This window comes from Fundulus heteroclitus, chromosome 7 (genome assembly GCF_011125445.2).
Source record: "Fundulus heteroclitus isolate FHET01 chromosome 7, MU-UCD_Fhet_4.1, whole genome shotgun sequence".
NCBI lineage: Eukaryota > Metazoa > Chordata > Actinopteri > Cyprinodontiformes > Fundulidae > Fundulus > Fundulus heteroclitus.
Window position 1 is genome coordinate 13,213,063 of NC_046367.1, and position 15,731 is coordinate 13,228,793.

The 15,731-nt window shown below is 41.3% G+C and overlaps 1 protein-coding gene across 3 annotated transcripts in view; it reads left to right on the forward strand.

Annotated features, from left to right (window-relative positions):
• The window catches only part of arhgap20 (Rho GTPase activating protein 20), a 91,771-nt gene that overhangs the window by 57,118 nt on the left and 18,922 nt on the right, over window positions 1-15,731 (forward strand). For all 3 annotated transcript variants that reach the window (XM_036138952.1, XM_036138950.1, XM_036138951.1), the window contains exons 3-9: window positions 4,203-4,379; window positions 6,198-6,347; window positions 6,958-6,999; window positions 7,203-7,287; window positions 7,415-7,492; window positions 8,621-8,687; window positions 9,162-9,371. In XM_036138952.1, coding sequence (XP_035994845.1) covers window positions 4,203-4,379; window positions 6,198-6,347; window positions 6,958-6,999; window positions 7,203-7,287; window positions 7,415-7,492; window positions 8,621-8,687; window positions 9,162-9,371 — 809 coding nt within the window. The remainder of the gene's footprint in view (window positions 1-4,202; window positions 4,380-6,197; window positions 6,348-6,957; window positions 7,000-7,202; window positions 7,288-7,414; window positions 7,493-8,620; window positions 8,688-9,161; window positions 9,372-15,731) is intronic.

Consider the following 15,731-nt stretch of genomic DNA (forward strand, 5'->3'; position numbering starts at 1 on the left):
TTCTCCACACGGAGCCAGGCCTCAACAGAAATGAGCGTGTACTCTCAGGCGGGGCGGGAATGAAATTTATCAACATCACATGATGCACAATAGAGACATTAGCTCTTCATCCATCAGATGCAAAGGACTGCGGCATGGCTGTCAATCCGGCATTTAGGAGGCAGGGATGTGCGGTGAATACGGAAGATGTTTTCTTTATTGGTGCGAGCAGCGAGTTGTGAAAGGGGCCTTTACAAAAAAAGGGTTTGCTCGTGTGTGTCTGTGTGTGCGCTAACTGGAGGGTTTCCTGAGATTTGGACGGATGACAGGAACTGAGGCGCATCTGTTATCTCAATCCAGTCAATGGCAGGACTTTAGGAGACCTTTTCTTATAGAGGGGCGTCTACCTCTAGGAGTAAAGATGCAGGTTGTGATCTTGCCATTTTGTGAAGGAGTTGAAGTGAAGATCTTCAGTACATTCTCGAGATTTTAAGTCCTTGCCTTAACGCCGACTTTTCCAAAGAGCTATCAACATTTTAAATACAGGATGGCCTATTATGGATGGTTTTAGTGATCTCCAATGGATAAAGCAGAGGATGGTTTTAGTGTGTCGTTTATCCTTCCTGTTATCCTGTGATCTCTCGCTCTGCCTGAATGAGCCGCAGACATTTGAATGATGTCCTACAACTAGGTGCATCCTCTGACTTTTTTTTTTTTAAAAAAACACATCACTGTTACTGAAAATTGCAAACATGGAGACTTCATCATTCAGTAAAAACGTCCACACCGAAGGTGGTTGTTGCTAGTGCAACTTGGCAGTGCTTTAGAGACGGGGCGTTCGCTGATCAGTAAATGGGTGCATCTGCAGTTTCCCTGAAGGCCCTGACCAGCGCCCGGCCAATTAAGGGGAAAATTGTGGTCACCAGCAGACTTGTCCCTGCACCTCTACATGGAAGCAATGCTGGAAAGTTGTTGTTTTTTTGTGCACTTTTCAAGATTTTGAATAGATTTGGACAAAGTGCAGGTGAAAATGTCTAAAGCTCCTGTAGCAGGATGAGTTGAGGTAAATCCTGCAGCGACAGCAAAAATGTTTCATCATTCGTTTTTCATTTGTTTTCTTTTTTCAAAGTCGGGTCACAGTACAATAGATATATTAAAAGCGGTTTTTGGAGAGAAAAAAAGTTAGTTGAAAAATAAAGTTTCAACAACATAGTTAAAAGAATGGGAAATACTTTTTATTTCATCTTGACTTTTACAAAGGAGGTAAATAAATTATAAATAAGAAGAACCACTTTGTAGCCACCTCTTTTCGTTTCCTAACATCCTAAAAACGATGTAGTGAGCATCGAGTCTGGGTTCCAGGCAGGTCAGTTTAAGCAGCTGGACACCGGAATGACGGGTCCATGACTTGGTTTGAGATGAACCCGCTTTTCAAGTTTTTTCCTACAAAGAACAAAAACAAATTGACATTAAACATTAGTTTTGGGTTCACACCGTAGTCTAGTTGTTAACACTGTTGCCTCACAATAGGAAGGTCTTTGGGTTGAATCTCATTCAGAGACTTCTGTGTGGAGTTTATTGCTCAAAAACAGAAGAAAATATATACAGTTTTAACATTCAACTGAACAGTTCTTCTAAAAAGTTCAGGCTTTCATCCGATCAACAGTTTGTTCTCTACCTTTTTATATTTGCTGCATACGCGGGGCTGTTTTCCTCTGGACATCTGTGCTTATTTAACCACCTTTTATTCAATTTACAATAATTCTCCCCTTTGAGACTTATTTTTGGAAGACACACAAAGAAAGGGGATGAGTCTAATGATCCCGTTTTGCAATTAATTATGGAAGCAAACACGTGTCTGATGTTGCTGAAAGGATTTGGTCAGGTGAGGGAATCCAAGTTTCAGAGCGGATCCACTATTCTGGGCTTTCCTGCAGAACAATAATAATAATAATGTGTCTCTTTTTCAAAAGTAATGAGTAGCAGAGACTTTGTTCATAGGAGGGTGTGGACCTGTGGGCAGGGAACGTGTGCCCGTTTGTGTACATAAAAGAGATGGGGATAGTAAATGTGGCTGGAAGTGGACAGTTAAGTGTTTTATCGCATATGATGGATAAACAGGAAAGGATGGAGCACTCTAATTATTTCCTTCTCCTCAAGTTCCTCCTTTTGTATCCTTTAACACTGGGGTGGATTTACTGGAGATAAAAAGCAAGTCTGAATAAAATGAAAAAATTATTTTTATTTAACTAAACCCATTTAATGAATAGGTGCGTTTTATATAAACAAACAACTCAGACCCTCAATATTTCCACCTCCAAAGCCGTCTTTTTTTTTTTTTTTTTTTTTTTTTTTTTGCACATCTAAAACATACAAATCGTGTGGAACCCATTTTCCAACCGGCTTAGGGAGCGTAACTTATGATTTGTGGTTTTGTATGAGCCCAGCATTTATTTTGCAGCAAGAAATCAGGAAATATTGCGGTGAAAATTCCATTTCAATAATGTTCGAGGAACTATTGGGACATTTAATCCCCTTTCAATCCCTTCCAGGTTCGGTTCACCACTACACGGGCCTCATGTTCCGTGATTTCTGCCAGATCATTATATTGCACTGTAAATAAAACTGGAGAAAGCCTCCTGTGCTGATACGCGTCAGCCAAAGCAACAGAACTGATGAGATTTTAAGGGCAGTGTACAGCTCAAGGGGAAATATTTGAGGGTTATGTTTTTTTGGTGTAGTTGATCAGCTTTGGGCTGATTTTGCTGGTTCACAAATTGCCAGACCTATTTACCCTTTATACCCAAATGCTGTCTGTGGTGACACATGCCAAAGGAGTAATGCTTTCTGTTCTAAGCTGCTGATTTGCTAACCTTTTTTAGAGAAAATGTTGAAAGCAGCTCTGTTGTATCATAAATCATCTTCTAACCTGAGACAAATTTATCGTTAAGTAGATTGATGTAACTGTTTTTTTCAGAGTTTTCTCTGGTAATTTAGCTCAGACACATTACTTTTCGTCTCACTCAATTAAAGTGCATTGCAAATAAAATCATACTCACTGGTTATAAGATGACTTCCCTGGTTTCAAACATGTCATGGATCTCTGTTCTCTATGGCCTACCTTCAACACCCTATATGTGGTGGAGAACTAGCACTCCATGTACCCCCCCCCCCCACACACACACACACACACACACCATCGGAATAGTGAAGCATGTTGGTGGCAGCATCATGCTGTGGGGATTATTTTCATCAGTATGGCCGGGGAAGTTGATTAGTCAGTTCAGAAATGGAGGGAGAGGGCGTCGCTGTGAGGAAGCCCACTAGAGATTATCGGAGCTCCAGTGAAATGGTTTAGATACAGATATATTCATGTACAAGAGTCAAAGTCCTAAAACCTTCTTAGAAACTGTGAGAAGACTTCATGCTTAAAATCCCAATGAAATCCAGTGGCATTTTCACTTGGAATATGACTTAAAGTGAAAAAATTCAACAGCTATAAATACTTTTGCAAGAAACCGTTAACCTGACTCCGCCAGATGGATTTGCTCCGCATATCCATCTGGAAACCTTCCGTTGAAGTAATTTTGGGAAGGGGCGAAAATACTGGTTAGCTGATTGGCCTATGTTAGTGATAGACGGGCCAAATAAACCAATCAGATCAACGAAGCATATGACGTACTGACAGCGACGACGAAAACATAACCACAAGCTGTTGCCGAAACCAGTCAGGAGAAGAGCAAAAACATCTTGTCCTCTGAGAAAAGCCTCCAGAGCAGTGTTTTGCTCTTCTTTCAGTGAAGAAATACTCTGTAATTCCGATAAAACTTGCTCGATAGCCACGCTAACGCTAGTTTCATCGGCTGAAGCCGCCATGTTCTTTAGACTGAACTGTCGCGCTTCTCGTTGCGTCACACCCCAACCCGCCTCAAAGCCAACGCTGATTGGACGTTCGTTTGGTGAACGGCTCCAAATTTTCTTTAACGGAAAGTAGCCAGACTGATCTGCGAGTGAAACCTTGAAAGCTCGCGAGATCAGGATGGTCTCACGAGGCTAAGAAACTGTACCTCGTCTCACCAAATATCTGCTGTAAACAATTTTTTTTCCTCACTGCTTTGCTATTTCTAAATATTCTGTAATTGTTGAGGTGATTTTGACCATAATGTATGCCCCCCCCCCCCCCCAATTTCTTTTTTTAATTTTGTGCCTTTTTGTCCCTCCAGAGAAAGCTGCATGATGCCAGTCAGCCCGGAGTCGTGTCCTCTTGTCCAGGCCTTCCTGGCTGAATATCCTGGCCGCCTGTTCCTGGGTCACGCTCAAACGCAGCTAAAGACGGGCTTACAGACCCAGGAGAGACAGCTCTTCCTCTTCAGCGACACGCTGCTCATTGCTAAGGCCAAGTAAGTTCCCCGCTGTCCAACTCTCCTGAAGATGCAGAGAGTAGCATCTCTTTATGTGGGGATATGTGTGGCAGGGTGTCAGAAAAATGGAGACGGAAAGGTGCATACGCGTAAAAACAAAGAAGCTGAATGACTGAAGCCTGGAACATTTACAAACTCATCATGCATTCTCTTTTTTTCTAGTCACACTTTGACTATCCTTCGTTGCTCTCCCGCTACATTCACTTCTCTTCCTCATGAAGGTCTTCTACCATAAAATTGTTTCCCAGCCAATGAAATCAATTTGAAGACTGGCTGACATCAAAGCCCCACCCGCCTGCCTCACTGGCCCTGCAGCAAAGGGACTCCCCACCCACAAACTAAATCACACAAGAGCGCGCAAAAATAGAAACCTAAGGCACACATAGACATATCTGAGGTCTACATCCACACACATTCACAAATAGCCTGTGTAGCTCTGCATTGACTGTACACACAGCCACAGCAGGACGTCTGTGGTGTGTCCCGGGAGTCATGTGCCAGTGGGAGGAGCTGACCCTTCCTGCACAGAGACTACGCACCATAATTGGCTTTTTTTTTTTTTTTTTTTTTTTTGTGGTTGAGCACAGGGTGAATTAGAGGAATGTGTGCATGGAGGAGAGCAGTGGCGAGGCGGAAAAAGACATCCAGTGATGTACTGTATGTGTGTTTTCCCTTTCCGTTTGTATTGACCAATATGTTTAACTGGATCGTCTACCTCTATAATTAGAGGCGCGGTAAATGGAAGCACATTTTGCTCGGCGCGACCGCGTTTAAGGTCTGAAAATAGCTGAATCTTTTTATATCCGCAGCTATAGGAAACCTTCGGTCACGTTACTAGGAGAACCTTGAAGTCATTCAGTGTCCTTTTTTATTGGGATTTTATGCCACAGACGAAGGACAAAATAAAAGGCGTAAGCATTCAGCATACCTGAGTCTTAAAATATATATTTTACTGCAATTACAGCAGCCACTCTTTCGGGGTATGGCTCTACTAGTTTTTTTTTTTTACATCTGGAGATATTTTTTTTTGCCTATTCTTCTTTGCGAAATAGCTCAAACCCAGTGAGACTGAATGTAGAGCATCTGTAAACTTCAATCCCTTAAGTCACGCCACAGATTCTCATTTGCATTTAGCTCTGGACTTTGTCTGGGTCCTGCAGACATGTGGATATTTTCCTCAGGATCCATTGTCCTACATGTTTTAGCTGCAACGCCTGATTGAAATGATTGTATTACCCCCTCAGTGTCAGTCAGGACCAAAATGTTGATATTTTGGACAGAAAAAGACAGATAATGTAAAAAAGGAGTGAAGGAAGCAATTCACACTAAAAGAAAAAACCTTTCTAAGCAGAGGAGGAGACTTTGGATTTCAGCTTTCAATCAGTCCAGCACTAAGCCTGATTTTTAAGTCTGTCTTGCACGTGATCAAACACCTCTGAGTGAGCCAGGCTGAGGGCAGCAGTATCAACGGCCTATTGTTAGGGGAGGCTAATTTGTATGTGAGATCAGATGTGCAGAACGGCACATCCCTGACATCCCTCGCCGGCTTTGTGCAGAGAAACCTCTTCTGATGAAGAACGAAATGTCTTTGAAGAATAGAACTGAAGTCGAGGTGTTTTCGGTTGAACTTTTTTTGCCATGTCCTTGACAGAGAATCTGCACCAGCGTATGCATCACTTTGCGTTGGTTTCACATAATAGCTCAATAAAAGACAAAACACGTCTGCAGTGATTGTGATATTCTTTAAGATTTTAGATTTAATTAAGGTATGTCATAGTTTTCCTCTTACTTTTGCAGATCTCCCACTCATTTCAAAGTGAAGACCCAGGTCCGAGTGTGTGAGATGTGGACGGCTAACTGCATGGATGAGGTGTGTGAGGGAAGCACGAACCCCGAGAGGAGCTTCGTTATGGGATGGCCCACCTGTAACTTTGTGGCCACCTTCAGGTACGTATCTAAGCTTGTGTGGATAAAGCAGAATAAGATTTTCACATTATAAAAAAGGTCTGGCTGAAAAGCCGATGGCTGTATTTTTTTTTATTATCTCAATGTAATCAAGTAGGTACAATTGATGTAGTTCGTGTCCTCTTCCGATACTTCATTCCAATACTACCCCTCACGATAACGCCACAACATGAGACATGAAATGCTCCCGTTAGTTAACACGCTGTTTATGAAAGAGTACACAATGTTCTAGGATGCACAAGTACATCACAGAGGGGAACTACAAATCAAACGTGCAGGCGTATAATCCCCTAAACCCTCAGGCGTTGTTGCTGTTCCCGTTTTTCTAAAACGGTTCAACTGAACCTCAGTAAGCCAGAGAAGACAACCGCATGTGCGCGCTGCAGGCCTCGACACGCAGCACAAACAAACGCAATCACATCTGATGCACCTGCTTCAGTGCCACCCACACACACACCCACACACACACACACATATCACGTTTTCCGTTACGAGGAATAAGGTCTGAGCTCAAGGCAAAGTCTGTGGTTTGGGATTTAGGGAGAAGCTAAAGCTTTAATTATTTTTGACTATTTTCTTTGCTTGTCGTCAGCTCCGAAGATATCAAGGACAAATGGTTGGCTCTCATCAGTGGGTAAGTTACTGACTGGAACTGTTGCAGATCCCACTTTCTTAAATAGTTTATAGAAATCCTTCATTATTATCAACAATGTGGGGGGTGGAGACTCAATAGAAAATGAGCATGGGGCAACAGTTTAACTTCTTTTGTAATTATAGTCATTTTGAATACAAATAGCTGATTACTTTCCTTTTTTTTTTCTCTCTCTCCATGTTCAGTCAGATAAACGAGGGGAAAGAGAAGGACGATCCCAAAACCATACCTCTGAAGATATTTGCCAAAGACATTGGAAATTGTGCATATGTATGCCTCTTTATATTCCATTTCCTTTTTATTTTTACATCATGAAGTGTTGCCCAACTAGTAGCATTACAAGCAGTATTTTATTTCATGCAACACTCAAGTGCATGGTTCTGTGATGCTTTGCCAGGCCAAGACGCTCGCCGTCAACAACAATGACAGCACCAACGATGTCATTCAAGTGGCTCTGCAGCAGTTTGGCATATCAGTAAGTCGAAAAATAAACAGCAAAATATGGGTCTCTGTGTGACCAGAAATGGACCAATCAGAAGTCTGTGGACAATTTAGTAGTTCTGGTTCCGTAAAACCTTAATCCAGGGATGCAGATTTAATTAGATTTCAAATTCTACTTACAAACTTTAATAAACAGCATTCAAAATCTTAATATCTAGCCTTCCTGCAATGAGTGGTTATCAATTATTTATATAAGGACCATACGCGGCGTCACATTGGGTGGACAAGAGTGCAGTAGATGTAAAATAGATTTGCTTGAAATCAAAGAGTAAATAATGTAGGAGTTTACTTTGTAAGCTGTCCTATTAGCTGGAACAGTACGGCTAGCATCAGTAACTGGGAAACAGGATGTGTGTTCCTTACAGCAGGGGTTCCCAAAGTGGGGGTCAGGACCCCCCGGGGGGCATCGTAAGATGATATGTTGTTGATGTGCTTAAACGTATTTCCTTATTTTTGAAACAGGTACCAAAGTAAAACTTTACAAGATTCAACAATCCTCATTTTAACACAGGGGGAAAGAAACTTTGTGTAACAAAACCTTTGTTCTTATAAAAAAATACTGCTTTACTCTCATAATTGTATGACTTTATTCTATTTATTTATTCTATTATATTCAAAAAAAGAGAGAAAAAGGAAGTTGCCAGTCACTGGCACTGTTATTTTGGGGATTGCAGGCTAAAAGGTTTGGAAACACCTGTCGTAGAGACTGTAGATCCTTATTTTAACTGAATGATTTTCAAAAGGCAAACATTTGTAAATGTAGCGTGTTCTATGACAGAGGTTAAAAGATCAAAAGGATCAAACCAAACCGCTTTGGAGACTCGCTGCCGAGTCTCCAAAGTAGCAGAAAACTTTTACCTTTTTAGAAGCTTCTTACACCTGTGGTACTTCGTTTTTAAATGCTTCACTGACACTTAACATGGCTAACTTTCACTCGTCTTGCTTCAGTAGCAACCTCACTGATTGGATAAAGATCCGATTTTCAAGTTTCCAACTTGCCCGTCTTCAGTCGGGACCGAAAATCATGTTTATTCCGGTCAACTGCTGATTTCTTCTTCTCTTCTCTTTTACCAACACAAGTTGAATTTTCTTTTCTGTTTAGGGTTGTCTCAAAGATCATCGACTGTGGGTCAGTTCCTGTAAGGATGATCCTCCCTACCCCCTCATCGGTGAGTGATTCATATTTGAAACCTGGCTTCAGCATTTCGGTATCAAAGATTAGGGTTTAAGATAAGCAATAAAGGTAATAGCTTCCTAAGAAATTATTCATGTAGTTTTTTTTTTTAACTTACGTAAACAATTGAACAAAATCATTCTGGCTCTTAATTTGAAGTATGGGAAAAATAAATCAGGACTAAAGCCAAGAAAACCCCCCACAGTGGGCATCACTTCTGGATGACCATCAGAAAGTGAACATCTGGGAGTGTTTCAGTGCAGATGATTTTCGCTCAGTGGTATTTCCCTGACATTCCTTTGCCATAATTTTTTTGTTCTGTAGTTCACATGGGACTCCTTCCTCCATTTATAAAATTTTCTTCTTGTCCAGTATCAGTTTGCCTCAATTTTTATCGCTTTTCTCCTCCTCACGCTGCACATACCAGAGCTTCCACCTCTAACCTCTGTGTTCTGACCTTTTGATTCAGGCCACGAGTTTCCCTTTAGCATTAAGATGAGCCACATTCGGGACGGAGGGAGCAGTCCTGGTGGATATGGAGGAGGACTTGGGAGGGAGCCGATGAGCCCAACAGACTGCCCTGAAGTTCTGCTGCTGGACCAGTGCCTTCCCCCAGACACCCAGTGCCAATTTATCCTCAAACCCAACAAAGTGGTTCTTGAGCCTCCACAGATTATAGGTAAGTTGTATTAAAAGGTGCTTGGGGCGTGAGAAGCAGCTTAAACCAGCAATCTGCATTCTTTTGCTACCTTTTGTTAAAACTGACATTTCCAGGAGTAAAACCCATCATTCTGGTTTGGGAATTCTCCAAAAGCTTCAAAACTCAACTAGGCCACTAGCTGTTAAAATAGAAACTTTTTGGTGAAGTTGGAACGAAACAATCGTAACAACCAGTGGCGAGTTTTTGTATTGGCCTTTTGGGCAATTGCCCAGGGTGTCACTAGAAAGGAGGGAATATGAGCACGGGATTAAAAAAGATAACATTTCTGTCAGCTGTGTTTTGAACAAGTTTCCAGTTGCTTTTATGCTTTTGCCGTTGATGGGAAGTTGGCATCCTCTGGATGTTCAGGAGGTCCTGGTTGCCTCTAAGCGATCCAAAGAAGGGTCCAGCTGCAGCCACAGCTACTACAAAACATGCCCACTGCTAAACATGCCTTTGCCTGTCCCCTAACCCTAAAGTCAGTGTGCGTGTATTGTAGGACAGAGGCGTGTTTTGCACATCAGTGAGCGTGTTTCATAGAAAAGGGGGTGGTGGGGGGTTTGCAGTGTCCACGCCTGCAGCCGGACATACTTGAAAAGTAACGAGAATCAGCTGATTTCTTGCACTTTGATTGGTTGGGAGTGGCAGAAAGAGAGTCTCGCACAGGAAGTATCACTGCTCACAACAAAGGTCTTCCTCACGACATATAAACCATTACCTGGGAGAAACAAATTAAACAGTCCATTGCTCAAACTTTATTTTTTTTCTATCAGGACATAACCCAAACTCCTTAATTCCCTCCCAACCCCAGACCCTATTCTGCTCCCCACATGCCCCTACACCCACAGCCAACATAGCCTCCGGTCCATCCCCCCGGGCCGCTGATGCCGGGGAGGCATCAACACCCGATGCACAGTCAGCCACCCCAGCAGAAGCCAGAGCCGGCTCCAAGCCACACGGGAACCCAGCCCCGAACCTGCCCACACGAACCAGGAGTGGCAGCAATAGGGCACAGAGGTCCAGTCCCCAGCCCGGCCTCAGTGCTGCCAGCTGCAGCACACCCATCATGACGGCGAACACCATCACAGGGCAGCACCCAAACGCTCAGTTGGCCTAAGGACAACGCTGTCCTAGCCCCACCATCCTCATACCCCTCACCCTCCGATGCTAAGAATGAATTTACCCGTATCCCCTATGCCTCTAGACTAGGTGATTTAATTAATTATTGGAGATGAAAACCAATTTAAATTTGCTCTGTTGGTTTACCATTCTCACCATAGAAACAAATTCTGATAACATTGTTCTGACGTATTTTTTTTTTTATTTTTTTTTTTACTAATGGTCATGAGGTATGGATCATGACCAATGGAACGAGATCCCGTATACAAGCGGCTGAAATGAGCTTCCCCCAGGGCAGAGGTGGATAGTACCAAAATAATGTACTCAAGTAAAAGTGCAGTTACTTTGAGGAAATTCTACTTAAATACAGGTTTCCAGTTTAAAATGTTGCTCAAGTAAAAGCAAAACGTACCTTATTGCATTTTTACATTAAGTAAAAGTTACTGCTTGCTGCTAAAGGTCATTTGATTTAGGGTTAGGGTTAAATGTCAATTCTGACACTTATGTATGTCAGAATTGAAGGGATTAATATTATTTGAGTATAGATTTGTATAAAAAAAAACCTGTATTCATTGCCTTAGTTCATGATTTGCAGGTCGTTTTCTAGATTTATCTCTAGGATCAGAGATCTTCAAATCCAATTTCTGTATTCTTGCCTCTGGTATTTTTATTAAGTTCTAGGTTTAGCTTTTGCAATGGACTGTTTCTTTAAGGTGAAAGGAGGATGGCTGCTATGCGTGTCAAGAATCTGTGCATCATTCGAATTCTGCATGAAGACATATGAGGACACAGAAGCGTTGAAGCACAACAAAGTAATTCCCAGAACTTGCTCCACTCCCGTAAACTGCGACACGGTTTCGCTCATTCTGGACTACCGCAGGCTTACGCTCTTGTTTTTGGGCCTGAGGAGGAAGCAACAGGTGGACGCGAAGAAAAGGACACTGGTGGGAAAAGAGATGTAACCGATAAAGGGTTACGGCAGGGGTTAGGACGGACGCTGTACCAAAATAAAAAAGTAAAAAAAAAGCGTCAAGACAGACAAAGACGAAGAAACCCCAGAAGGCACAGAGGAGTGTGAGAATAGGAAGATGGAAAGCGAAAAGAGATGACACAGCTATTGAGTAAGACCGGAGGCCGGCAGAAGTGAAGGGGGAAAAAAAAACAACTGATCTCAGATGATAGAGAAAGAGAGGAATTTGCAGAGCGGGAGAAGGACTGAGAAAAGGGGGGACTTTGAATACGAACCGGATGGAGGACTGTGTTTGGGAGGAGAAAAAACACGACGGTTGTAGACGGGAGCGAGGAAAAACTGCGGATACAAAAACCCGAATGGAAAAAAAGAGCTGGGGGGGGGGGGGGGGGGTGACACGGGGTTTGAAGGAAAACAAGTTGTGAAGAAAACACTGTGTTTTCCAGTCATGTAGGCTCCAGTTTACCCACCGCAAGCTTCGCCTCGGATTCTTTAGCTTAAACCATAACAGCGCGTTTCGTAATTTCTCCATACCAGCCTCGCAGGCATTGAGGGGTAATTGCCCACACCCTCCCTGAAAGCTCACAAATGTTTGCATCTACCCAGTGGCTGCAAAGGCAGGAGCCCCTTTTCAGGCCTTTTTTAGTTTAATCACGATTAAAAAAAGATTAATCAAGATTTAAATAATCTTTCACCTCAGCTTCCTCCATGGTGGGTTAAAATTAAGAGCCATGGAAAAGTATTCATACGAGAACTTTTTCACTTTATTTCACATTATGGACCACACACTTTAATGTATTTGATTTGAATCAGGGGATTTCGAGACAAGCTGTAAAGAAATATAAATGACACAACCAAACGTTGTTTCCCTGTTTTAATAGACATAAACAGTCAGACTTTTTAATTTAAAAACCCAAATGTAAATAGATTTTCCTGCACGCCAGTCTTCCCTTCCTGCAGTTTTGATACACAACAGAAGTCTTTGCTCCCTGGGATATTTTCCAGACAGAACAGAAAGATTATTTAGGTTCAAAACGAAATGTTCTGTGAAATTATTATTATTATTATTATTATTATTAAGGGTCTCTCCTAATCTGGACTCATCAACCCTCCGGTAGGGCCATCGTCTGTCTGATGGGACTTTCCAGAACACAGAATCCCTCCCCATCAGCGGATGATTATGAAGCCATAAACAGCCTAAGTGCTTCATCTCTCGCAGTTGATGTCCGGATATGAATCATGAAGTTTGGTTTATCTGGGAATTTGTTTATGCGAGGATTTGTTTGACACAACTTCTTTCGCTTGCGTAATGAAATCGAAAAGCGCGGCCGCCACGTCACTCCCTCGCTAAGCAAAAAAAAAAAAAGGTTTCCAATATACCATCTCTGTCACCCAAACATGCTTTATAATTTGCCTTTAAAGTGTTCCAGATGATTTGCTCCAATTGCGGTTTGGGCTGAAGAAGCTTCTTGGCTGAGGTCGGAGAAAAAACGAAGGCTCAGGGTAGAACAAAAACCACTAAATGGAGCCTGCTGTGCTTCTCAATGGAATCAAATGAAATATAATGGAAACTGTCATCATTACTTTGTTTATGTGTTAAGTTTTGATGACCTCAGATACAGTTCTGCCATTCTACCGTTGAATGAGAGGCAGCTTGTTGTTCGCACAAACCCTGAATGCAAACATCGAACAGCAGATTTTTTTTTTTTTTTGTGATACAGAAATCCTGATATCCTGATTTTAACCACGCTCTTGTTATTAATGCTTTAACTGAAAATTGACATATATTCACTAAAACAAATTCATTGTCAAATAGCATGCAGCTCTTTCCCCAAAACAGCTCGAGATACAAAGATATCTCTCTGCAGCTCTAAAAATACACAAAGAAGAAAAAAAGAAAACTTAAAATCCTCTAGTTTACAGGATAGTGATAACTGTATCAATAAGATGATCTCCTTTAAGACAAATGAAGAATCCTTAGCATTTTCTGAAACATAAAAGTGTACCATACCATTATTTAACAGCTGTCTTGCCTAATGTTTGAGACGTAGAAGATCATACTCCGTATTAGATGAGCTTATTTGTTTTTTTTTCTCTACACCTTACCGTATAACAGTTAGCATTTCTAACTGTGCACATCCTCTGCCTGTATTCCCTGTAGCACAAGGACACCCTACCTTCAATTATGCCAAAATTTCACATCCAGCATGTTCCAAGGATGAAAGTGCAGAAAGAAAGAAAACTTGTTTGAGGCATCTTGTTATCTGCTGAATTCTTGCTCTCTTGAACCAGATATGCCTACTTTCTTTTTTGTTTTCCTCACTCTTGCACGTCCGCTGACTTTATATTTAAACATAGTACTGACATTGAAAATAACTGAGTCTTCTTCCCTTTTCTTTCCCATTACTTTGGGTATTTATGATTTAAAAAATGTTCTTGATGTATACTAAACCCTTCATACATCTGGCACCTTTAGGGTCTTTACTATGAAGAAGCCACACTATCCACATCTTTTAGTATTTTTTTTTTTAACATTTGAAACAATAACTTTGCGTTGCTGTGTGAAAGGAACGCACAGCGGATTCATGTGAAGTTGCACAACTTTGCAGGACAATAGAGAAATAGATGTTTTGCAGGAAGAGCACAGTTTTGCCATTGGAATCGTTGAGAATCTGTCTGCCTACTCCTTTGCATTTGAACATTTTTATCCCACGCCCAGTACGTTCGGTCGGTGCAAAAATGTTGTTTACAAAACACGGGAATGCGAGTGGAGGTAGTACTTCAGGTTCAGTAGTTTACCTGAGTTGCTCAGGGCACTTTGTCTGCGGTGTGTCCGTGTCCGAGGGTTCCAAACCATTCCTTGATGCTACGATTACATTTTTTGCTTGTGAGCTCCATTTACTTAATTTCTCCCACTGAGTCCACCCCCTTTTTTTTTTTTTTTTTCTTTTTTGGCTAGCAGAAGTAAGCCCAATTTACCTCAACAAAATCAAAGCAAGCCTGCTAACCGTAGTAGCAACCACATGTAACTGAGAGGCTTCCCTCAGCAGATTTTAGCAAAGTTCTGTAACATTTACCTCAACTTCTGCCGTCGTTCTACAAGCTTGAGCGCAATTGGCTGTTTCAGCTTTAAGAAGAAGGCGAGATGCATTGATCTGCTTGCACGAAGTAACTGTTTGCTAATTAGTAACCATTTTAACAAATTTTGTTTTAGGGCTTTAAGGTCACTAAAGACAAATGCTGACCTTGTTCTCACCACTTTAGCAAAAGATTATCTTGAAATATTGCGTTATCCCCCCTGTTTTGAACCTGCACTCTGCTCACTGGGCTGCAGCGCATGATTTGCAGCAAGATCATTTTTTAACATTTTTTTTTTTTTTTTACTTGTGACGACAATGAGGCCTCCTGAGAAGCACCAGAGCAGGCCAGTAACTGTGTTGCTGTTGGACTTCGCTGTAGAGTGTATTTAGGCATGACGCCACAGCAAATTGTTAAATCAAGAACTCTGTGAGCGGTATACAGTGTTTTTTTTGTGGGGTCTTTTTTGGCCGCAGGATCCTCCGCCCACCTAAAGAATCTTTTGTTTGTTCAAATCCCACCCTGGAATACAAATCACAACTGCCTAATAAAATAAATGGCGTGATTTCAAGATTGTAGGCAAGTCAGATTTGCAGCAGTTGTGCACAAGTACAATAGCTTGTTAAAAGATTTATTACAAGCTTGCTCTTTTTATCCGTTTATTTACTTTTAGCAGTACATTATGTAATACTGGAATGTGTGTGTGTGTATGTATGTATGTATGTATGTATATATATATATATATATATATATATATATATATATATATATATATATATATATATATATATATATATATATATATATATATATATATATATATATATATATATATATATATATAACTTAAAGACTAGGGTAACATCTGCTTTTCATCCAAGATATTCCAACATACTTCATTAGTTCTTTTGTCCAATAAAGAAAGTTTTTAAAAGTATTGAAATCACCTAAACCCGTTTCACCTGTACATGCAGCCAGAACTGCTTAGAATACTTTGCACCATGTGTGTCATCAAGCCCATAATTATCACTTCGTAAAGATAATTTTTAAGTGATGGGTTTTTACAATCAATTTAGGCTGTTCAGACATACTGAGCCATTAAACCTCAGACAACGTGTGGATGCACGGCAGACCTGTACTCACAGAGCACAGATGCAGATTGGGACACTGTA